Below are 19,959 nucleotides of genomic sequence, written 5' to 3'. Positions count from 1 at the left end.
GAACGATGGAAAATGAAGCCAGGGGGATAAAAACACCAATCCAAATGCTGCTTTGTGCCCACTGGATGTGGAAATATGCAACAGTTGGCTTATTTACACAAGTGACAAAACCTTTAATTAAAATGTCATTGATCTCTTTGACCTTTAAGGTTTGGATGAGCCGCCTCTTTCCAAAGGCAGAGTCCAGCCTTTGAGCGTCTGTGTGCTGGTATGTGGGGGTTTGATGTTTAACTCACTGGAAAAAAACATCCAAAAATTCTTGTTTTCCCATAATAAAAAGATAAAAACATGCAAAAACGTTTTAATTTGTAATCCAAATTACACATATACAAGGATTCAAGATATTAGCATGTCATTTTCAGAGACCACAGCCAAAAGAACAACAAGAGAAAAATACAATCTGTACATGTTTCAGTTTACAGTGAGTAGCCAGTTGAAGAGTACCAGAGAACACTAAGGCAAATCATCAGCAGACAGAAGAAAACATTGCCTTTTTAATCCACCACAGCAGAGTATCAAGAAGTATCTTTGCTACAAAACAAGGACTGATGACTTCCTTTATTAGCAATCAGCTGCATACGTTACATCGTGATAAAAGCAAAACAAAAAACAACAGAAGGTATCTACCTAAAGTCTAGCATTACTGTACATGTCTTCTCACCAGCTTTGGAAAATCAAACTTGCAAAAATATCCAGCTCCTCTGTGCAGCTCTGGGTCTGACCAACCTTTGTTTCAAACAACATCAAAGGAACGATGTTACTCGTACAGCTTCACCAAGATGGCACGTCGGTGCTGAGCGTGGTGCGCCCTGCACTCGAATTTTACAGGTGCAGCAAACAGTTTACTTCAATTACCTGGTAATACTGGAAATCGGCTTCAAAAAGCATAAAACTGGACCTTTTATTAAAGTTTAGAAGTGAGACACTGATGTCCACGGCTACGCTTTTTTGGTTGTTCGTGTCGCTAACATGCAACTTCATCAAAGCCCTTTAAAAATGTTGAGTTTGGTGAATCCCTGGAGCAGCTTATGATGGCTCAGCCTCAGAGGCAAAAACTGGTCCTGATGAGTGAAATCAAAAAAGGGCCCGTCGATCACCAATGACCACTGTCACAGGATGGAGCGTGTGCTGTCACACAAAGTCGCTTTCATTGTCTAAAAAGCCTGAAAGCGGTGAGTGACAGAGCGCACACATTTAAATAAGCGGAGGGCGTCCTGTATGAAGTGTGCATGCTTCTGCAGTAAGAATTTAAAAAGTATCCAGGTTAGGTTATTTGGTCATTAGTAAATTATTTGAATAAGAGACTGAGTGAGGCTGGTGACATGTCCAGGAGATCCCACCTCTACCCCTGTGACAGCTCCAGCTTTTCACTGATGGGCTGGGCTGCAAAGTAGCTTGCAGAAGCAAAGAGAATATGAGAAGCTACAACAGCTTCAAGCACACATTTACTGATGATCAGCTGATGTAGGCTGGCACTGAGATCAGCTGAGCTGCCTGAACTTTGAAAAACAGATGCTGTAAAAGAGGCGCGTTCTTGCAGTGAACTGTGAAGTCCCATCAGCACCGAGTGTGAAGCAAAATCCATGCAGCTGATGCAAATTTGTGCCGTGAACAGAAACTAATGCGTGTCTGAAAGTTTATGAACTTTGTAAAAAGATGAAATTCGCTCACAGACAGCAGCAGGTTTACACTAGTGGGCAGGATTCACTCTGCTCTTAAACAGAGAGACGACAAACCGGAGAAGGCTGGAGGGAGCCGAGTGAAACCACAGGAGCTCCTGATAAGCTCCGATCGTGTTACTGTCCTCTTTCTTCTGTTGGTTCTTATGAAAAACAGAGTAATGGGAGGTGACACGTCACTGTTTCAGCTTCTGTGGGACACAAACGACCTGTTGACTTTGTTTTGGTCCTGAATGCTGAGCAGCTCCAAATGTGTTTGCTGTGTGTGTCTGTAGCTCTGCACAGACCTGCTAAAAGGGCAAAGGTTGGTTGGATAGTACATGAGACACACTACCATGTTGTTGTCGTCTTCGTTACCACTACGTTTCCTGTACCTTAAAATTTCCTTTTGTACAACTATGCATATCCAGGCTGTCAAGGCTGAACATCAGTCAGCTGCTTTATATTCTGTCCACAACCTGTTCATCAAACATAAATGCTCACCTGTAAATAAAAGCTCCATCCAGAGTGCGTCTGCTCAGCCCAGACACAGCCCCACTGCTGCATCTCTGTCATATTCATTAAATATTTCATTACTCAATCCATTTCTTTTATGATGGGAATTTTAATTTTATCTGTCACTTCCTCCAACAGCGGCTCAGCAAACAAAAACGCTTGAAATGTTTTTAGATTCCAGCTCCTTTGTTTGTGGCCTTGATGCTTTGTTGCCGTTTTTCTTTCTTTTTCTTTTGCTTTCATCTGCACAAACACCCAAATGGAAATTATATTTTATCTTCTTGTTATTCACTGCTTTGCTTCAGTGTTTTGTCATCCTGCAAACAAGCTAAACTGCATCCCATTCTGAATTCCCTTTTGTGAACGCACAGCAAGGACATAACCACAACAGTTTAACTGCACCACAAATAACATCGTGTGTTTGCACAAACCTCACAGATTCAGAAACAGTTGTTTAAACTCATTTTGGCCAACTAAATGTTCTCGAGCATGTAAGAGTGAAAGCCAGACGAGGCAACGTTTCTGTTCACTCAAAGACCAGGACGGATACTGAATGCGTGCGAAGAAGCTCTGAGAAAATGAAAACTTCTGAGCTTGTCCAGGTTTGTTGATGCAGACAGTCACATTAATACTAGAGCACTGTGAAAATGAGCAACCACTGCCACCAAGCAACACACGCAGCTGCGACTGCAAGTACAACGTGTTGCATCAGATCCAAGTCTAGACGTTTGATGCTGTAGGCCGTGAGAAACCCAGAGCTGCACACTGAAGCCATGTTTTTGCTGGTAGGATCATCCAAGGCATCTCATAGTAGGCTTTGCCCTTTAGAGTATCCATCCAGTGTGTCTCTGTGGAAATGGTTTACACTTGCTCGCACACACACACACACACACACTCATTAACATGGCGCAGTGCTCCTCCAGTTGCTGCTGCAAAACACCAGGAAATTTAAAGCAACAAAAGGAATCAAGACTGAACACAATCAAAAGAATGTACAAAAGGCACATTTGACCCCAGTGCTGCTGTACTGTAAGATTCAAGTGTAAATGAGCGTCTGTAGCATGGCTGTCGAAGCTCTCGACCATCACAAAGACAACATCCTCTCTGAGAGCATTGTTCTGGCTGCGCGCGTTTGTTAGCACCGAGGCTAACGCTCAGATCATGTCAGCTAGCCTGAATGCTAGCCAGTGCCAGGCCTTGCTAGGCCAGGAGTCAGCATGGCCCCTAGTGCCATCAAACTCTCCTTAAGAGGCAGCGAGTCTCTTTACAAGCTGTCCCGCAGAAATACAGAAGTGCAGATCCAAACCCCGTGTTTACCCAATTTCATCTTTCTTTACCCCACCCGCCACCTGAGCTCCGAAGCAAGGGTGGGGGGCAGAGTGGCCGTTGTTAGTAGGGAATGCTAATCATCCCCTCCGCCGTACAGGTCGGCCAGCTTGCGGAAGCGCGGCCCCCAGTCGCCCAGGTAGTCGTAATCCTGGTCTCCGCAGCTCGAGGAGGAGTGCAGGGAGCTGAGGGAGCCGGCGGTGGAGCCGCTGCCTTCATAGTCAAACACCAGCAGGGAGTCGTAGGGAGGAGCGGTGGGGTCGTTGTCTGCTGCCTTCAGACCCTGCAAAACAAAGAGGGGGAGCAGGAAGGTGAGGGAACAATACTGGAAATAAGAGTGCTAGTGATTGTGGGCGATCGTGGCTCAAAGAGTTGTGTGTTCGTCTTGTAACCAGAAGGTTGCTGGTCCGAGCCCCGGCTCGGACAGTCTCGGTCCTTGTGTCCTTGGGCGAGACACTTCACCTGCCGCCTACTGGTGATGACCAGAGGGGCGATGGCGCGATATGGCAGCCTCGCTTCTGTCAGTCTGGCTACACCTGTAGCTGCCTCCACCAGTGTGTGAATGAATAGTGGAATTGTAAAGCGCTTTATAAAATGCAATCCTTTATTATTATTATTATTATTATTATTATACGAGCTTTCTCCGAGATGTTTCCTACACTGAGCCCTCGCGGTCATCGCCTGCTGGACGTGGAATGTCTAAAGTAGTCCCATGACACACCGTAGGACTATGAGGCCGACCTTTGTACTCGGTCAGAGTGCTTATTTCATACCTCATCCATGTTCTTCCCTAGCAACAGCGTAGTCCTAACCAAAAGGAGCATTTCCAGTCTGAAGTGGACCATTTCATGCTGGGTGCTGACTCCACTCACACTGTCTGGGGTTCATGTCTGCAAATGACTTTAGGCCAGTCGTTCTCAAACTTGCCTGAGCCTGAGGATCGTAGCACCACCATGTGCTTCATCAGACCTTTTGGAGACCACCCAAAGTTTGGTCTTTTATCCCCCCCGTAGACAAGAACCTGCAGCACATCACGGGTTCTAATACTGACACTCTGTTGTGCGTTACTGTTAGTAAATGAGTGGGTCAGTAAAGGTTTCATTTACTTTATCAGTGGTCGCTGCAGCAGGGAGTGATAACACCTCCCACAGACTGTTTTCTGTGGGTTAAGAACATCCTGACACAGGTTAATCTGGGAACTTCCACACTCATCACTTCTAAACCACTGAAGACTGTATGGAAAATCTCTGCTAAGTAAACTTTCAGCTGATCAGGAAGAGATACGTCTGTATTTGTACCAGAGGTTTTCCACCTGTAACAACTCCAGAGAATCTCAGTGACTGAGAAAAGCACAATTTATAGTAGAGCAGCTACAGGTCTGACAGTATTAAGTAGAGGATTATAGTAATCCTACATTTCTATAGTAACTGTACAGTAAGCATGAGGGTATTATAGAAACCTATGTTCATGCTTGAACACAGGCGCTAAAAGTTACAAGACCAAGTTAAAACCGCAAAAAAGCCCAGCTGATGATCTCTGTGGATCCACCGAGACCATCGTCAGGGAGCAAAGCTCGCTTTCCCAACCAACTGGGATTTGAAATGTCAGTGTTCACTCCCACCACTGCTTCAGTCCCAGGAGAAGAAGAACGAGGGCAGATCAGAGTAAGGTAGAGGAGGGTTGGAGGGCGAGGCAGGTCCTTGTATTCTGGATGAAGTGGGGACTAACTGTTCATGCAGCTGTGGTGGAGAGACTGAGGAGGAGCTTCTTCCCGCAGGCGATACGGTCTCTCAATCACACCACCACACAGTACTGACCCACACATACAGTTCTTACACACACTGGACATTCTGGACATTGTTTTCACTTCATCACTTTAAGCATATTTGCACTGCACAAGACACTAAATAATGTGGATTGCACAACACTGGTCATTATATTCTTCATTTCCAGTTAATACTTGTACAGCTGTTATTGTGTATATATAATATTTATATTTCTTCATACATTCTTATATATTTCTATACTGTGTATTGTGTATTTTGTTGTACAGTTATTTCATTTTTAACTTTAATTTATATATTTTATTTTATTCCTTCCTAGTTAAATTTACCCTTTTTAATTTTCACATTTATTTCCTATCTTATTCATAGCCTTTTTTTCTTTAGGTCACGAGCAGTTGTCTAAGCACTTCACTGCATATCGTACTGTGTATGACTGTGTACGTGACAAATACAATTTGAATTTGAATTTGGTGTGGGGACCATGGCTATGCAACTCCTCATAATTAGGGTTGGGTGTGTGTGTGTGTGTGTGTGTGTGTGTGTGTTGAGATGGACAGTATGGAGGAAAGAGGGATTATGGAGTGTAGGAGAGAGGAGGATTTGGGTCATGCTGGACAGATGCTGCCTCTGTCTCTACGAGGAGATTGAACAGATTACTCAGGGTGGCCTGAACTTAAAACCACCAAACCCCTCCTACATACAGGAAACATACGTGTTTCACAAACATGCACTATTTTTATGAACGAAAAAAGTCTGTTCAAATGTGTTGCAGCAGGAGTCCTTTTCTTCTGCATCTCGCTGTCACTCAGGACGCTTAAACTGAAAGAAGCAAATCTGATAAGCTGTGAAGATGTTTTGTGGGCCCCGCCTGTCATCTGACTGAAGACACTCCTGTCACTCTGAACTCAATGGAAGGAGAGAATTAACGCAGAGAGGGAGGGGCGGGATCAGCTTGCATCAGCTTGTCATGTCTGTAGGATTAAGCTGTCTAGATCAGCTTGCCATGTCTGACAGCTCCTGATCATTATTCATAGCTGTGCTTGGCAGATGTCTTTATGCAGCCCAACCACAGACACACACACACACACACACACACGCAGATAATATGGATGCAACTACTGCAGAGACAGCAACATGCATCAGCTGCATCAGTACAGATAACTCTTTGTGCTTGAGATTATGATGTCAGCTCTGTTAAAGAAAAAGTCTCTCTGAGACGCTTCGATGGGTTAAGACGACTCTCAGTTATTTCTGTAAGCGAGTGTGCTTGTGTGAGGAAGAGTTACACGTGTGGCAAACACACAGTGACGTCACAGTGGGTCATTACTCATTCACAGTCGAGTCAGTGCTGCACAGTTTGTACATGAACTCTAACGAGAACCTCGTATCCACATGGACTGAATGCAATGATTGGTCAGGTGTCTTTATATGTGAGCCTGTGCTGTGTGTGTGCACATCTGATTGTTCTAGAAGCTCTTCATTATTAATTGTTTAAACTTAAATTACAAGATTGGGTTGTGATAAGTCGAGGCCAGCAGTAGTTACACTACGGACAATATTTTCACAGACCGGCCTTTAAGGTGTGGTGGATAAATACAACAAAATAAAACGATACAGACAAAGACAGAAACTGTGGTATTTTGTAACAATAAACGTGACTTCACTGTGTAATTGTGTAACTTTATCAGGCGCGTCCTCCTGAAACGCGCCAACAACACTGAGAGTAACATCCTCCTCTCTGCCCCTTAATGCTCTCTGGTTGCTATGGTAAATAGTTCTTTCAAAATAAGACACAACTACAACACGGGAAACGACCCAGGGAAACCGAGTTAACGATAAAACCCCTGAAAACCATGAACGTCACATCCGAGCCTCAGCTCTCGTGGCCCGGTACCGAACGACTCACGGACCGGTCCACGGCCCGGGGGTTGGGGACCGCTGCTATAGAGCATCAGAATCCCAAACAGTGAAGCAAACCGCTCTTCAAACAGACCGAATATGAACCTGATGATTAGAAATGGCCTGTATTTGTCTTTACTCAGTCCCTATGGACCCCAAAGCGCTGTGCACTACATCGAGTCCTCCACACAGTCACACACTGGTGATGGCAGCTACACTGCAGCCACAGCTGCCCCGGGGCGCTCTGACAGAGGCGGTGATTATAAGAAGTTTCATTTGACATAAGAAAGGCCACTGCAGCCTCATGCAACACTGTGACCATTAATATAAATATGATGAGCTCTTCTACAGCACTGTGCAAAAATCTTGAGCCCCATCGTTTTTCAGATTTTGCTAGAAACATGAGAAATAGGTGCAGTAATTTACTGAAACATGTATGGAAATGACAGTACTTAGGGCAACAATTTGTAAGAAGCTTGACAGTCAGTATCTGGTACGACCACTTTGACCCTTCAGCACAGCCTGGACTTTTCTGATAATTAGATTAACCGGTCTTCAGGAATAATTCTGCTTCTCTAAGGATCGATTTTGGATGTTGGCTGCAGTTTATTCCACTTCCTACCGAGATGACCCCACACTGCTTCGATAGTGCTGAAGTCCGGGCTCTGGCGAGGCTAATCCGTGCCTGAAAGTGTTTCATTGTTCTTTCATCCAGGTTTGCTTCTGTTGCATTGGTCGTGTGTTTGGGATGAATGACATGCTGAATAACAAGGCTGTTCCAAATTAGACGCCTTCCAGGTGTTGTTACCTGCTGGATCACAATCTGACTGGACTTTTCTGCATTCATGATCATTTTTAACAAGAATGCCAACATCACTGCTAAAATGCAGCTCCTGGCCGTAACAGCTGCACTTTTACAAACACTGTACCCTTTCCCACCTCCTCCATGCAGGTTGTTGATAACTTGATATATGAGACCTGTTTTCAGCCGAGTTCTTGTATAATTTGGCTAATCTCATCCTTTTCTCCTCTCTCCTGGAGATCCAGCTTTACACTGAGACCATTTCTGCTGAGGCTGTGCAAACAGTAAATGGATAAACTGAAGCACCAGATGTATCTCTTCCACTGCATGTCAACTTTTTTGTGTATTTTTTCCTGTTTCTTAAAGACACTGCTTTCACTCTTTATCTGCTGTAGACATGCCACTTCTTTTGTCCTGACAAAATATGACAAGCAAAGCTCTTCAGGAATCACCTCGTTGGTTCAAAAACACTTTTTTCTGTTATCTTTACCATTTTTTTTTAGATTCAACTAAAGAAATGGGCGAAAAATATTTGTTCTTGCAACAGGCTTCTAGTAATAAAGTGCATAAAGATGCAATTTAATATCAGTTCTTTACTAAACCCTGTTAAATGTTATATAAACACTGGTTTATCTCTTGAATTAGGTGCATCTTTAATACCTGATTCATACGTCAGTGTTAAGCAAATAAAAGAAGAAGAAAATCCTGTGAATGTCCAAAGAAACAGCGTCCTACAAAAAGCCAAGAAAGTCTAACTCACTGGAAGCAAAATATAAAGAAATGAGAAATAGCTGAAAACGTTTGCCCAGTAAAACAATCAAAGCTGGATTTCCCTAAACCCTCAATCAGCCCTTTAAGGACCCATGGACGGCCTCAGCTGGTCTGTGGGATTAACTAAACGTTGTGGATTTACCTCCAGTTTGGTAGCCAGGCTGTGACCACATGTCAAGCCAGCAAATCCGAACCATTATCAGAGCTAATTAAGAATTAGCCATCACATCTCTGTGTTTTTCTAAATGTCACCTGCTCCATGAAGTGCTTCCTTCTCTCTTCGTGACGCTCACAACTATCATTTCCAACAGTTTGATCAAAGATGCTTAAAAAGTGTGAATCTGACATTTATTTGAGGGAAATGTTGTAAACAGCAGAGCCTAGAATGAAATACAATCTAAATGTGAATCATTTTAGTGATGATTAATGTGAGCTTGCCTTTTTAAATATGCTCAGCTTTCAGTTTTAAATAGCCGCAGTCAAAACTGTTGAAACGGGCCCGTTCTCACACTGGCAGCTCAGAATACCTCCACACAGCTTTAAACAAACTGTTTGAACTTGAATATTTTAAATCCTTTAAGGTGATGAGGTAAACTGCACACATCCTGGACGCTCTTTGATGCTCGACACCAAAGGAGGAAAAAAGATGAGGGAAGCAAAAGTAAGTAATGTTGGCAAATCCAGCTTTTTATGGACACAGTGTTCACTTAGTGCTGTCAGACAGACACTTTGTATTTCACTGAAGCTGCGATTCATCACTTCCTGTGTGCTTAGAAGTGCATGTGTACAACACTGGAATTTAATCTGGAAACAGTCTGAAGTTTGTGCGGCTGGAAGTCGACCGAAGCACACGCACAGGTTCGAACTGACATTTTACACAAAGATGTTGTCATCCAGGTCTGTATCCTCTCAAAGATGCTGCTTATTGCCGTACCTCGTGGATAAAGTCGCCTATGTCTCCTGGGTGGGGGGCTGCGGAGCGGAGCGGGTACTGGTGGTCATGGTGGAGGGGCCTCTCATCCAGACGTCTGATCCCCACTTTGACGCACTCTGGCTCCAGGGCATCAGGCTGCTGCAGCTGGCTAAGGTCATAGTCCTGCACACCCACACAAACACACAAATGTTGGCATTACAGTGAGTCACACAGCCCTGCATCACAATTCTGCCTCAAAGGGCTCTACAACCTGTGCAGCACTCAGAGTTCTCAGGACAGTCCATTGATGATTAATGCAGCATCCCATTGTTCATAAGGATAAATAGTATGTGTTATATTATGTATTAAACTGCTGTTTCCTGTTGCTGTTGCGGTCAAAGGTTTACATGAATGTCAGAGTAATGTTGGACTTTACAGCACATACCTCAGACCAGAAGCATCGGCAGGTTAAAGCAGCTCAAACAGACCCAGTGTGAAAAGTGCCTGAAGCAGGTTATCAGCTGCCGTTGGCACTGAGACCAGCCAGTTTCTGTACATCTGAAACTATTTATGCTCAATTATACCAAGTTGTTATAACCGTTCAGCTGCTCAGTTTGTGTTTTATTTACTTTCCTGTTAAAATAGCAGAGCTGTAAGCCCAGCAGTGACGTGGGTAGCTGTGCTATTGATTTGCTGTGTGGCAGCACAGACAGAGGTGCGCAGGGATGCTCTGCTCTGGTGTGAACAAAGATTTCTACTTTGCTGTTGCTTATTCAGAGTGGGTCCAGAAAATTAACTGTCAATAACTGCAGTATTTAAGGTGAGATAATGTAGCCATATTACTCATGTCTGCCTCCAGTAATGGGATTACACTGCTGTTTTATCCAGGAGCAACATCTCAGGGTATCATTTTGTGTTGTTGTGAATTAAGAGCACTCTCTTATATACTCCACTGTTATGTGAGGCTGTAGAGTCGTTACATGAAAGTCACTCTCTACACTCTGCACAATGCTGCAACAGCTGTGGCCGACTAACCTGCTGCATGCAGCCAAATCTACCCGAATGCAGTGAAGACTCAGAAACGCTGCATTTCATGTACGGCTTAAAATGTCTCATTACTATGCACGGAGACACGGCGACCTCCAGAGTGTCCTGAAATATGAATTCAACTTCAAACACTTCCACCTTAAAAGAGACAGAATATTTAAGCTGCCATAAATTCACACTTCAAGCTAAACGAGAAAAAATTAGTTCCTGGCCAACAATCCTCGCCATCATTGAATAATAATATATTCTCACTAATCGTAGCCTAATGCCAGGTACTCTGCAAGCCTGTGGCAGTGGAAATACCAAAAGGATTCTAAAATTCATAACGAACTTGACAGATTCATGAAAGCAGCAGTCTCACACTCAGCTAACGGACTTATCTGTTTTAGCTGTATTTAACAGTTTCAGTGAATTTCACCCAGTCAAATGAGCACAGTTGGCTCTCGTGATGCAATGTCTACCATTTCTCCCACATCATCCTCGGGGAAAAATGAGAACGACCCTAAAGCAAACTAATTAGCATCCACTTAGAGAGTCGCAGCTAGTCTTTCACCTTCTCTCCTACAGCGTGGATACAATCAGAGCGTGTCACAGCCTCTGATCTGCTCATGGTGAATGGTTGTGTCTGAGTCACCGCAGAAACCTCCCAGAAAACAATTCATGCTTTCTGGTTTCCAGGGAAAATCGACTAAAGGCTGTGGACTGACCTTGGGCTTTATTCACAATAACGACCAATCAGAAGAACACTCTGAGAGCCCAGCGTTAACCTGCCAGGCAGCAACAAAACGATCTTTGCTTCTTTTCTTTCTAGACTTGCCATGACCTGATTGAATGAATGTTTCATTTGAGGACTGTTTTTACAACAATGCCAGCACATTTCTGTTGAAAAGATGTAGAATTCTTTCTACATGACATGAATGACTTACAAATTGGAGACGTGACAGCTTTGTCCCTGTTCTGACGTTTAGAGGTTTAATAATAAGTGTCAGCATTTCTAAATTCAAGGACGGTTCAACTGAACGCAAAACTCATTAACCTCCGAGCATCTGCCAGGCTGACGCTGTCAAGTCCAAACCAAAGCACGACACTCGAGGACTAACTAGTAGGAAAAACAATAAAAATGTGAACTCGGTTCAATTAAAATATATCACAAAATTGCAACAACAGTCGCCTGAAGGCGCTGAATATTATTAGGTATTGTCCCAAATCCTGGACCAACAAACCTGTGAGGAGAAACCCCCACACAGCGCATTATGGCTGTAATCAACCCGCGTAGCAACGCTGCTACTTTGTGTCTTTACAGACCGGTCGCAGCAGATGGCCCCGCCCCTCCCTGAGCCTGGCTCTGCTGGAGGTTTCTTCCTGTTAAAAGGGAGTTTTTCCTTCCCGCTGTCACCAAAGTGCTGCTCATAGGGGGTCACATGACTGTTGGGTTTTTCTCTGGATGTATTATTGCAGGGTCGACCTTACAAAGCACCTTTAGGTGATTGTTGTTGTGATTTGGCGCTGTGTAAATAAAACTGAATTGATAGACCTTTTTTATAAACTGAGTGGAGTTGTTGTCACAGGTTTAGTCATTTGTTATGAGTGCCTATATGTTTGTCTATATATCTGTTTGCATCATTACGGAACCACAATTAAAGAACAAACACAGTTTGAGATTTTCAAGTTAAGCTGAATTTTTGAGACACCCCAGAAACACAAATGTTGGACTTGAGCCTGGTTTTTGCACACTGCTGCTAACATCCAGTCGTAACAGGTTAAAACTTCCACAAATGTTAATAATTGCTTCATGACTCTTTTATGGTGCAGTACTGTGGTTCTTTCATGCTCTGCTCTTTTGTTCTAATGATGTTTTCTTGCACAAAAATAACCTGATAAGACAGGTGCAGGTAATGGAGCTGGGTGTGTTTCAGTCTTGGACTGTATGCTGTAAATACAGCATCATCTGATCTGGTGCAGTGGTGCTCTTTATCATCCAACTTGCACCCCACAGCTATCAGTGCAATGCTATGCAACATCTGCTAAAGTCAGTGTGCTAAATCCACAAATAGCAACAAACATCTGAGCCCCAACAGGTTCAGTGAGAACGCCTGCCCACAAAAACAAACGCTCAGTGTTATTCTGAGTCATTTCTCTTCCCAAACACTAAATCTCAGGCTTCTCGCACCTCCCAAATCCCACATTCACCTGTGATTGTGACGGACATTTATCCACACAGATCGCTGTTATCAGATTATGTCGAGAGAGTTTGAGCACCTGTGTATTTCACTTTGTTTCATGTCACAGGCCAACGTAGCGTTTAAAGATAGCGTATTATTAGTTTAGTCAAAGAACACGGTGATCTGCAGTAGTTTACAGTTGCTGGTTTGGCTCTGTCTTTGCTGCATAGATGGACCGCAGCATAGGACAGTGATGAGGCCAGATGTTGGAGCTGGGAGGAAGCGGTTTGCAGTTATAGGCAGTTATAGAGGACACTGTACGATCTGTCAGTTGAATGTGTAAAAGGTTATCAGTTGAGCCATCAGCTGATGCTGAACTGGATCATCTGCTGGAGGCTGAACAACCTTGTAGCCTGTATGAACTCATGCGAAGCTCAGTTTTTGGCTAGCATCTTGCCCAAGGATGTTTGGCATGCAGCTAGGAGGCAGCCTGGGATCGAACCGCCGACCTCCTGATTAGTGGCTGACCTGCTCTGCCCCTGAGCTACAGCAGGTGGCAGACTGCGTGTATATGTACAGTATGTCTCTGTGTTTCTTGGTGTTGGCATGCTTAAGCACACAAGTGTGTTCCCGAGAACTCAGTCTGCTTTTTATCTGAAGCTTAAATCCAGACAAATAAAGAGCTGAGCTGCCTGTAGAAAAGAAATGAAAATCCTTATCAAACAGTGCAGATCCCCGACACCATCCAAGGCCTGTGCAGTGTGCTACTGTGGCAATGATAAAGGAAGAAGCAAACCTTGATTTTCTTTTATTAACTTTGTGTCCATTGTTTAGCCTGGAGAGAGATTACACCAGCGCTTCTGTTTATTGAACCGCAGGGAATAAAGTACGAACTGAACCAAAGTCAACCAACACGCCACTCAGCTTTCATTTTCTCTGTTTTATTCAAGGCTCTGTTGAGTGTGTTCCCCTTAATAATGTACTTTGTTATGATGTTTGGAAAAACTTCATCACTTACAATATTGACAGGATTCGTCAAGCTTATCAAGGCCCAGTTTTCAAATTCAGAGAAATATTTAAAATGAATATCTTTTGATGGAAATGTTCGTTTTTATTTTAGAGGAGCTGGAACAAAGCCTCGGGGCTTTCATGACCCTTTGTGTTCAAACTGGGTTATAAGTTGCTGAGTTAGACTCAAATGTAATAACTGAGGAGGAAACGCCTTTTCCAAAGTTCTGTCTAAATGTAAGCACAGCTACAGCAGAAGGAGGAAGAAGACGAATGAGTCAGAAACAATATTAAGTCCAAACTAATGTGAGCTCAATGAACATAACAATAACACAGATGTTGACCCTAATACACTTCAGTACTAAGCCAGGGGCCGACTCTTTCATCCCTTAGAATTTATTTGCCCTCAGTCACGCGCAGCCACGGTATTTAATCGAAGTGCGTTTTATTTGTGTTCGTTCTAAATTGGAAGATTATTGTGATCTTGAAATATTAAAATAAAAGTATATGTAATTTTGGTCACTCAAAATAAGCATCACACTCCACATCAGCAGGCCACTCCTGCTCACAATCACAAATGGAGTGAGGAGAAGGAGTGGAGAGAGACCGGAGTAACTCTTGGAGTCCTGTTGATCTTTGCATCCACACATGTGTCGCGGTATTTTGAGTTTATTATGTTTTGGTTTATTTTTGCATTATGGATTGTTTTCTGATGTTCCGGTGCTTTGTTTATTATTATCATTATAGATCTGTTTCTGTTATTCTTGGTGAGGGATCGGTTCTTAGGTTTTGGGTTCTCATGTGTATTGCAGTTCTGTTCAGTGTCATGTCTGCATCTTGTTTAGTAATTCTTGTTTCCTGTCTTATTGTGAAAGTCTTTGTCTTATGTTAGTGTGTGCAGCTTAGCTCCCCTGGCTCGTCAGTTCTGATTTCCCCCAGCTGTGTCTCCTCCTGTGTCTCCTTCCCCTCGTTACTTCCCAGTGTATTTAAACCCTGTGTTTCTCTGAGTCAGTGTCGTGTTGTCCCTCATGCTGTGTGGAGCTCCCTGTGTCTCCCTGTGAGTTTTAGTTTGTTGTTTCCCAGTTTAGATTAGTTTAGTTTGTATGTTTTTTCCCTGCCTGCAAATAAAGCTGTGATTTTGAGTTCATCCCCTGAGTCTGTGAGTCCTGCATTTTGGGTCCAACTCCTGCCTGCCGCACAGCGATTCATGACAACATGTATGTGAGCAGCTGTTCTCCACCATGTTAAAAACAAATGCCGCTCACAGACGAGCTCACGGTCCTGCTAAAGATGAACGGGACACTGTGCGCAGAGGTTCAGGATAGTGATGTGTCGTTCGCGAACGAAACAGCTCTTAGAGCCGACTCTTTGAAGTGAACGACGCGAGCCGGCTCCTTATTGGGAGCCGTGAGGGTTTTTTTTCCCCTTTCTCTCACCCTCTCTCTCGCCCTTTTTTCCGCTAAACTCCGCACGAGCGGCCTGTACTTTGCGCTGGGCAGAGGGGGGAGGGGCGTTAGTTACACTCGCAGTAGCACAGGAACAGAGCCAGAGAGAAAAAGAGCGAGGGACAACACGTCACATTAGAAAGGTATAGTAGTAATCCACTATTTTCAGTTGCAGATGATAAAAGATTCAGAAATCATGCAGGCTTATATGACAGAGAATGTGCATCTTCTGTTTGTTTTAATATTTTAATTTATATTTAATTGTGTTGTGGTTTGCAGTGTTTTGTGTTGTTTCACGTAAATTTGTTTAAAAGGAAAAAGCTGAAAATGTAAATAGTTAAAAGTTTAAAATGTAAATAGTTGTTTTTTGTATTATATGATTTATTTATTACATTTTATGTGGAGTGAATAAATCAAAGTATATTTACGGTGGCCCCTACAGACAAAGCACATACAAACTTCAAATCACGTACAAAAGACAACAGAAGTGCTCCAGGATGCTAGGGGGCAGTGTTGAGCTTTTGTTACCTCGTGGCTACACAAGCCAGCAAGTACCAACGACCGGATTTGGTGTGTGGCAGTAACAGGTAAATTAACTTTTTTTTTTTAATTATTTGACTATATATGAATGCTTGTGTATAAATACACAAACAATACACATATGCTTTCATGATTTCAATTGTGTAATTTAAGTGATCTAGTAGCTCTGCTTTGGAAGTTCAGTTCATGCTAGAAATGTGTTTTGAAGTTTGTACGTGTTTTGTCTCTAGGGGCCACCGCATATATTTATATATAAACATATATAAATAAAACCACTTTTTTTACATTAGTAATTCCTTTTCTGCATAATTTTATATTATTGTTAATAATAAATTAATTAAAGCAACAAAACAACCTGAAGAGCCGGTTCGGAGCTGAAAGAGCCGGATCTCTAAAAAGAGCCGGAAATCCCATCACCAGTTCAGGAGCAGACGTCCCATTAACCAGGTAAAATAAATATTTCTGCAGATATCTTGTAAATATTTTTTTTTCATTGTTTAGTGACACAGCGCTTTTTTCGAATTTATTTTTTAAATTCAGGTCAAGGCTCGGCGACACGCTCTGAGAGCCCAACGGCGATTTAAGGATGAGGCTCACGACAGTTTTTGTTACGTGGATCATTGAAGTTCAGCTTTTTAATTCATTTGACAGGGACCTTCAACTCAGAGTGTTTCTTTTTGTTATTATTTTTTAAGAGTCCAAAATGTTCAAAATGTGTTCATCACATAAATAAAATTGAGATTTCTCTGTAGACCTTCATGGATTTCATAAGCAACACACTACAGTTTCTTATACAAAGCATAAGGTAAAAACCATCTATATACATCAGTGTTATCTTCATTTTAGATGTCAGAAAGTATTTGCGGTGTTTTGGGTCCAAATGTGTCTGTGGGTGTTAAAGGCGGCTGTTCTAAACAATTCTTCACTTTCATGTTGTGCTTGTAGCAGCGTGTGACTCCTCTCAAACGGTTTGTTGAATCTGCTGTTGTATTTGTGTACTTGTAGTGTCATGTTGCAACATGTTTCTATTTGTGTTTTAGGTCACCTTCAAAATAAGATGCTTTTTTCAGGAGGCTACCTCGTCAGTGATGAAGCCTCGCGATGTTAGCTTACTTTATGACTCTGCTGATTAGACTGGTGTAATATTTCTAAGTCAAATTCTACATTTATTATTAGAGAAGCATAACTATGATCAAAAAATGAAAAAACAAACCATTGTTAGTCTTCCACAGGCTAATAATCGACTGACTCTGCTGTTTATTTCCAATACTTGAAGGAAACTAAAGCATAGCATCGATATTACTTCAAGCTACGCTTTCTGCGAGTACCAGTGCTTCTGTATTACCGCTGACATCGTCTTGCTTCCATTTTGACTGACTGCAGTTAGTTTGAAGACGCCCAGCAGGCAGGAGGAGAGGCGCTAAACAAAAGGACTTACAGATGAGAAAATGGTGCAGCCTGCGCTCTCCTGCATGTTTTTTCACAATTTTAAACACACTTCCTACATCGTTCACAGTTTAACGTTTGTTGTTTCGCAGAGAGCCGCTTCTATAGAAAGTAAAACAGGCCTGAGTGTGGTCGGCTGGGTAAACGGGGGTTAAACATTTCCGCAGTAGAAGTGCGGAGCGGCTTATGTGCTTGGCACCAGCAGAAAAGTTGTGTGGAGACACAGGAAATTGTTCTCCAACAGAAAGCAATTAATCCTGTTTCGAGGTCCTCTTTGTAGTACACTTAATCTTAGCTGGAGGACAGATGATTGAAAACTGCAGAGAGGCAGTGTGTGTGTGTGTTTTATGTCTTCTATCTGAAGACGTGTGTGTGTTTGTGTGTTTGTGTGTGTGTGTGTTTTATGTCTTCTATCTGAAGACGTGTGTGTGTGTGTGTGTGTTTTATGTCTTCTATCTGAAGACGTGTGTGTGTGTGTGTGTGTGTGTGTGTGTGTGTGTGTTTTATGTCTTCTATCTGAAGACGTGTGTGTGTGTGTGTGTGTGTGTGTGTGTGTGTGTGTGTGTGTGTGTGTGTGTGTGTGTGTGTGTGTTTTATGTCTTCTATCTGAAGACGTGTGTGTGTGTGTGTTGCTGCTGTATGGCAGTGATGGAAGGAAGCAGGCTAATATAAATAGTTACAAAAACATGAAGTGTTCATATGTATACCTGGTCCTCCTCTCCACCGCCCTCCTCATCATATTTCAGGATGTTGTCTCGTACGTCGTCCTCCGGGTCGATGAGGAGCTGCTTGGCCTGGCGTTCCTTATCCCTCCTCTTCATCCACATCACAAACAGCAGCACCAGCACTGCAACGCAAGAGTGACGCAAGCAGATGAGGACACACGAAGACCTCAGTGAGCACCAGTGAGTTTCCATGAAGGGCTTCAGAGACCACCAACTGTTTCATGTTTCGCTCAGACTGAAAGAACACATCTACCAATCAGAGGCTCCGTTACAAACCCCCCATTGACTCACAGTAGGAAAGAAAACTGAAAAAAAGACCCATCCACTGACATACTGAGCCATCCCATAGTCACAGATATATCAGATATGGTTCTGTCAGATATGTAAGCTGGAGTGGTCCCAGTATGATGTTACACTGGGGCCCAGTATTGTCAAAACACATCTCCCTGCCCTAAAACACAGCAATGAAGTCACTTTGCTTTAGTTAGCAGCTACATGTTTGTGACGAGACCTTCAGCCATCCTCTGTTTTGCATCTTCCTTTGAAAGCATCAGCAGACATTTGTTAAACCTTCCACTAAGTCCTGCAGACCACACGCTGCCTCGCTCACACGACATGCATGTCAGTTATGCCAGCAGTGATACGTAAATATGCCTTTGGTTTAATTCCTCTCTTTGTTTTCTTTGAATTTGCAGATATGTTCCCACTTCTCTCTGCGTCTCTGCTGTGGCAGTGTAGCAGCAGTGAAACATCTCACATGCAGTTTGTATAATATAAAATCATTATGTTTCCATTGTTTATGTCTGCCACCTTCAGTTGTCTGCAAACTGAATATAAACATGCAGTCCATAAAGCAGCACGCATGGCTGTCCCATCAGATCAAAACGCTGCACTTTCTCCTGATTTATGGTTTCACATCTGTCTTTTTACAGACGGGTTCACTATTTTAACCACGAGGCAGTTCTCCAGGAGACCGACTTCATCATCTCTGATGCAAGATTTGAATCACCACTGCAAAGCCCCTGTTATCTCCTCAAGTACCTTGTACACAGTCACAGTTCAATACAAAATAGCTGCATGTTTCACTCCATTCTTTAAAATCTTTGCTCCCCTACGCTGGGATTTCAGCTCTTATTTTGAGACAGCTGGTGGGTTTTAAAAGTCAGTGTGAATCTCTCTGTCTTACTGATCACATTAATCTGGAGGGATTTATGAGACAGCTCAGGGTGCGCCTGCATTCATGAACCTGCACCAATGTACCTGCACAGGCCAAAACACACGAGGGTGCTGAGAGAAATTCTAAATGACAACTGAAACCCCAGAGAGCCGATAATGTCACCATTAGTAACATTTCTCAGTATAACCATCAGCAAAAGCTGGATGCTATTCACCCAACCGCCTTTCAACAGGACACCAGACAACACATCCAGTCTATTTAGAATGCAAATCACTGCTGCTCCACAATTTACATCATCCCAGAATGTGGGAAATGTTCCTCAGTCTGAGACCTAAACTTCCCATCTGGAGGTGTTCAGGCCCGGGAGCTGGTAGATGTAAAGACACATGCAGCTTTGCAACTTTCTCTGAAAAACAGATCGAACTAAGGAGAATACTTCACACCCTGGAAAGTGCTGCAAATTACCTTTGGCCACCAAGGTCACAAAAACCTTTTTTATGGAGTTCTGAATTTGGTCAAAAAAAGATAAAACATGGCCGTTTCCATATAAACAGAAAATCATGGGGCCCAGCTTATCTTAAAGCCTGACTCTATTCAAAATACAAGAGACATTGATGCACTTCGTTTTATTCCAAAATCATAAATAACCCAGGCTGCTGGTTATAAATGGTGTTGGTACCCAGTCATATGCAAAGTGTTCAGGCCAAGGGACACATTTCAAGAACTGTAAATTTAGGTCA

The 19,959-nt window shown here is 43.0% G+C and overlaps 1 protein-coding gene across 1 annotated transcript in view; it reads right to left on the bottom strand.

Annotated features, from left to right (window-relative positions):
* Positions 1-273: 273 nt before the first annotated feature.
* LOC120732609 (cadherin-2-like) overlaps positions 274-19,959 on the bottom strand; it is a 100,724-nt gene continuing 81,038 nt past the window's right edge. The window contains exons 14-16 of the mRNA XM_040030345.1: positions 18,025-18,164; positions 9,691-9,852; positions 274-3,783 (exon numbers count right to left, since the gene is read on the bottom strand). Of these exons, the coding sequence (XP_039886279.1) occupies positions 3,577-3,783; positions 9,691-9,852; positions 18,025-18,164 (509 nt within the window). The 3' untranslated portion in view covers positions 274-3,576. The remainder of the gene's footprint in view (positions 3,784-9,690; positions 9,853-18,024; positions 18,165-19,959) is intronic.

Source organism: Simochromis diagramma, unplaced genomic scaffold (assembly GCF_900408965.1).
Source record: "Simochromis diagramma unplaced genomic scaffold, fSimDia1.1 OVJJ01000334.1, whole genome shotgun sequence".
Taxonomy (NCBI): Eukaryota; Metazoa; Chordata; class Actinopteri; order Cichliformes; family Cichlidae; genus Simochromis; species Simochromis diagramma.
Note: the sequence above shows the minus strand (reverse complement) of the source record. Positions and strands in the feature narration are given on the sequence as shown.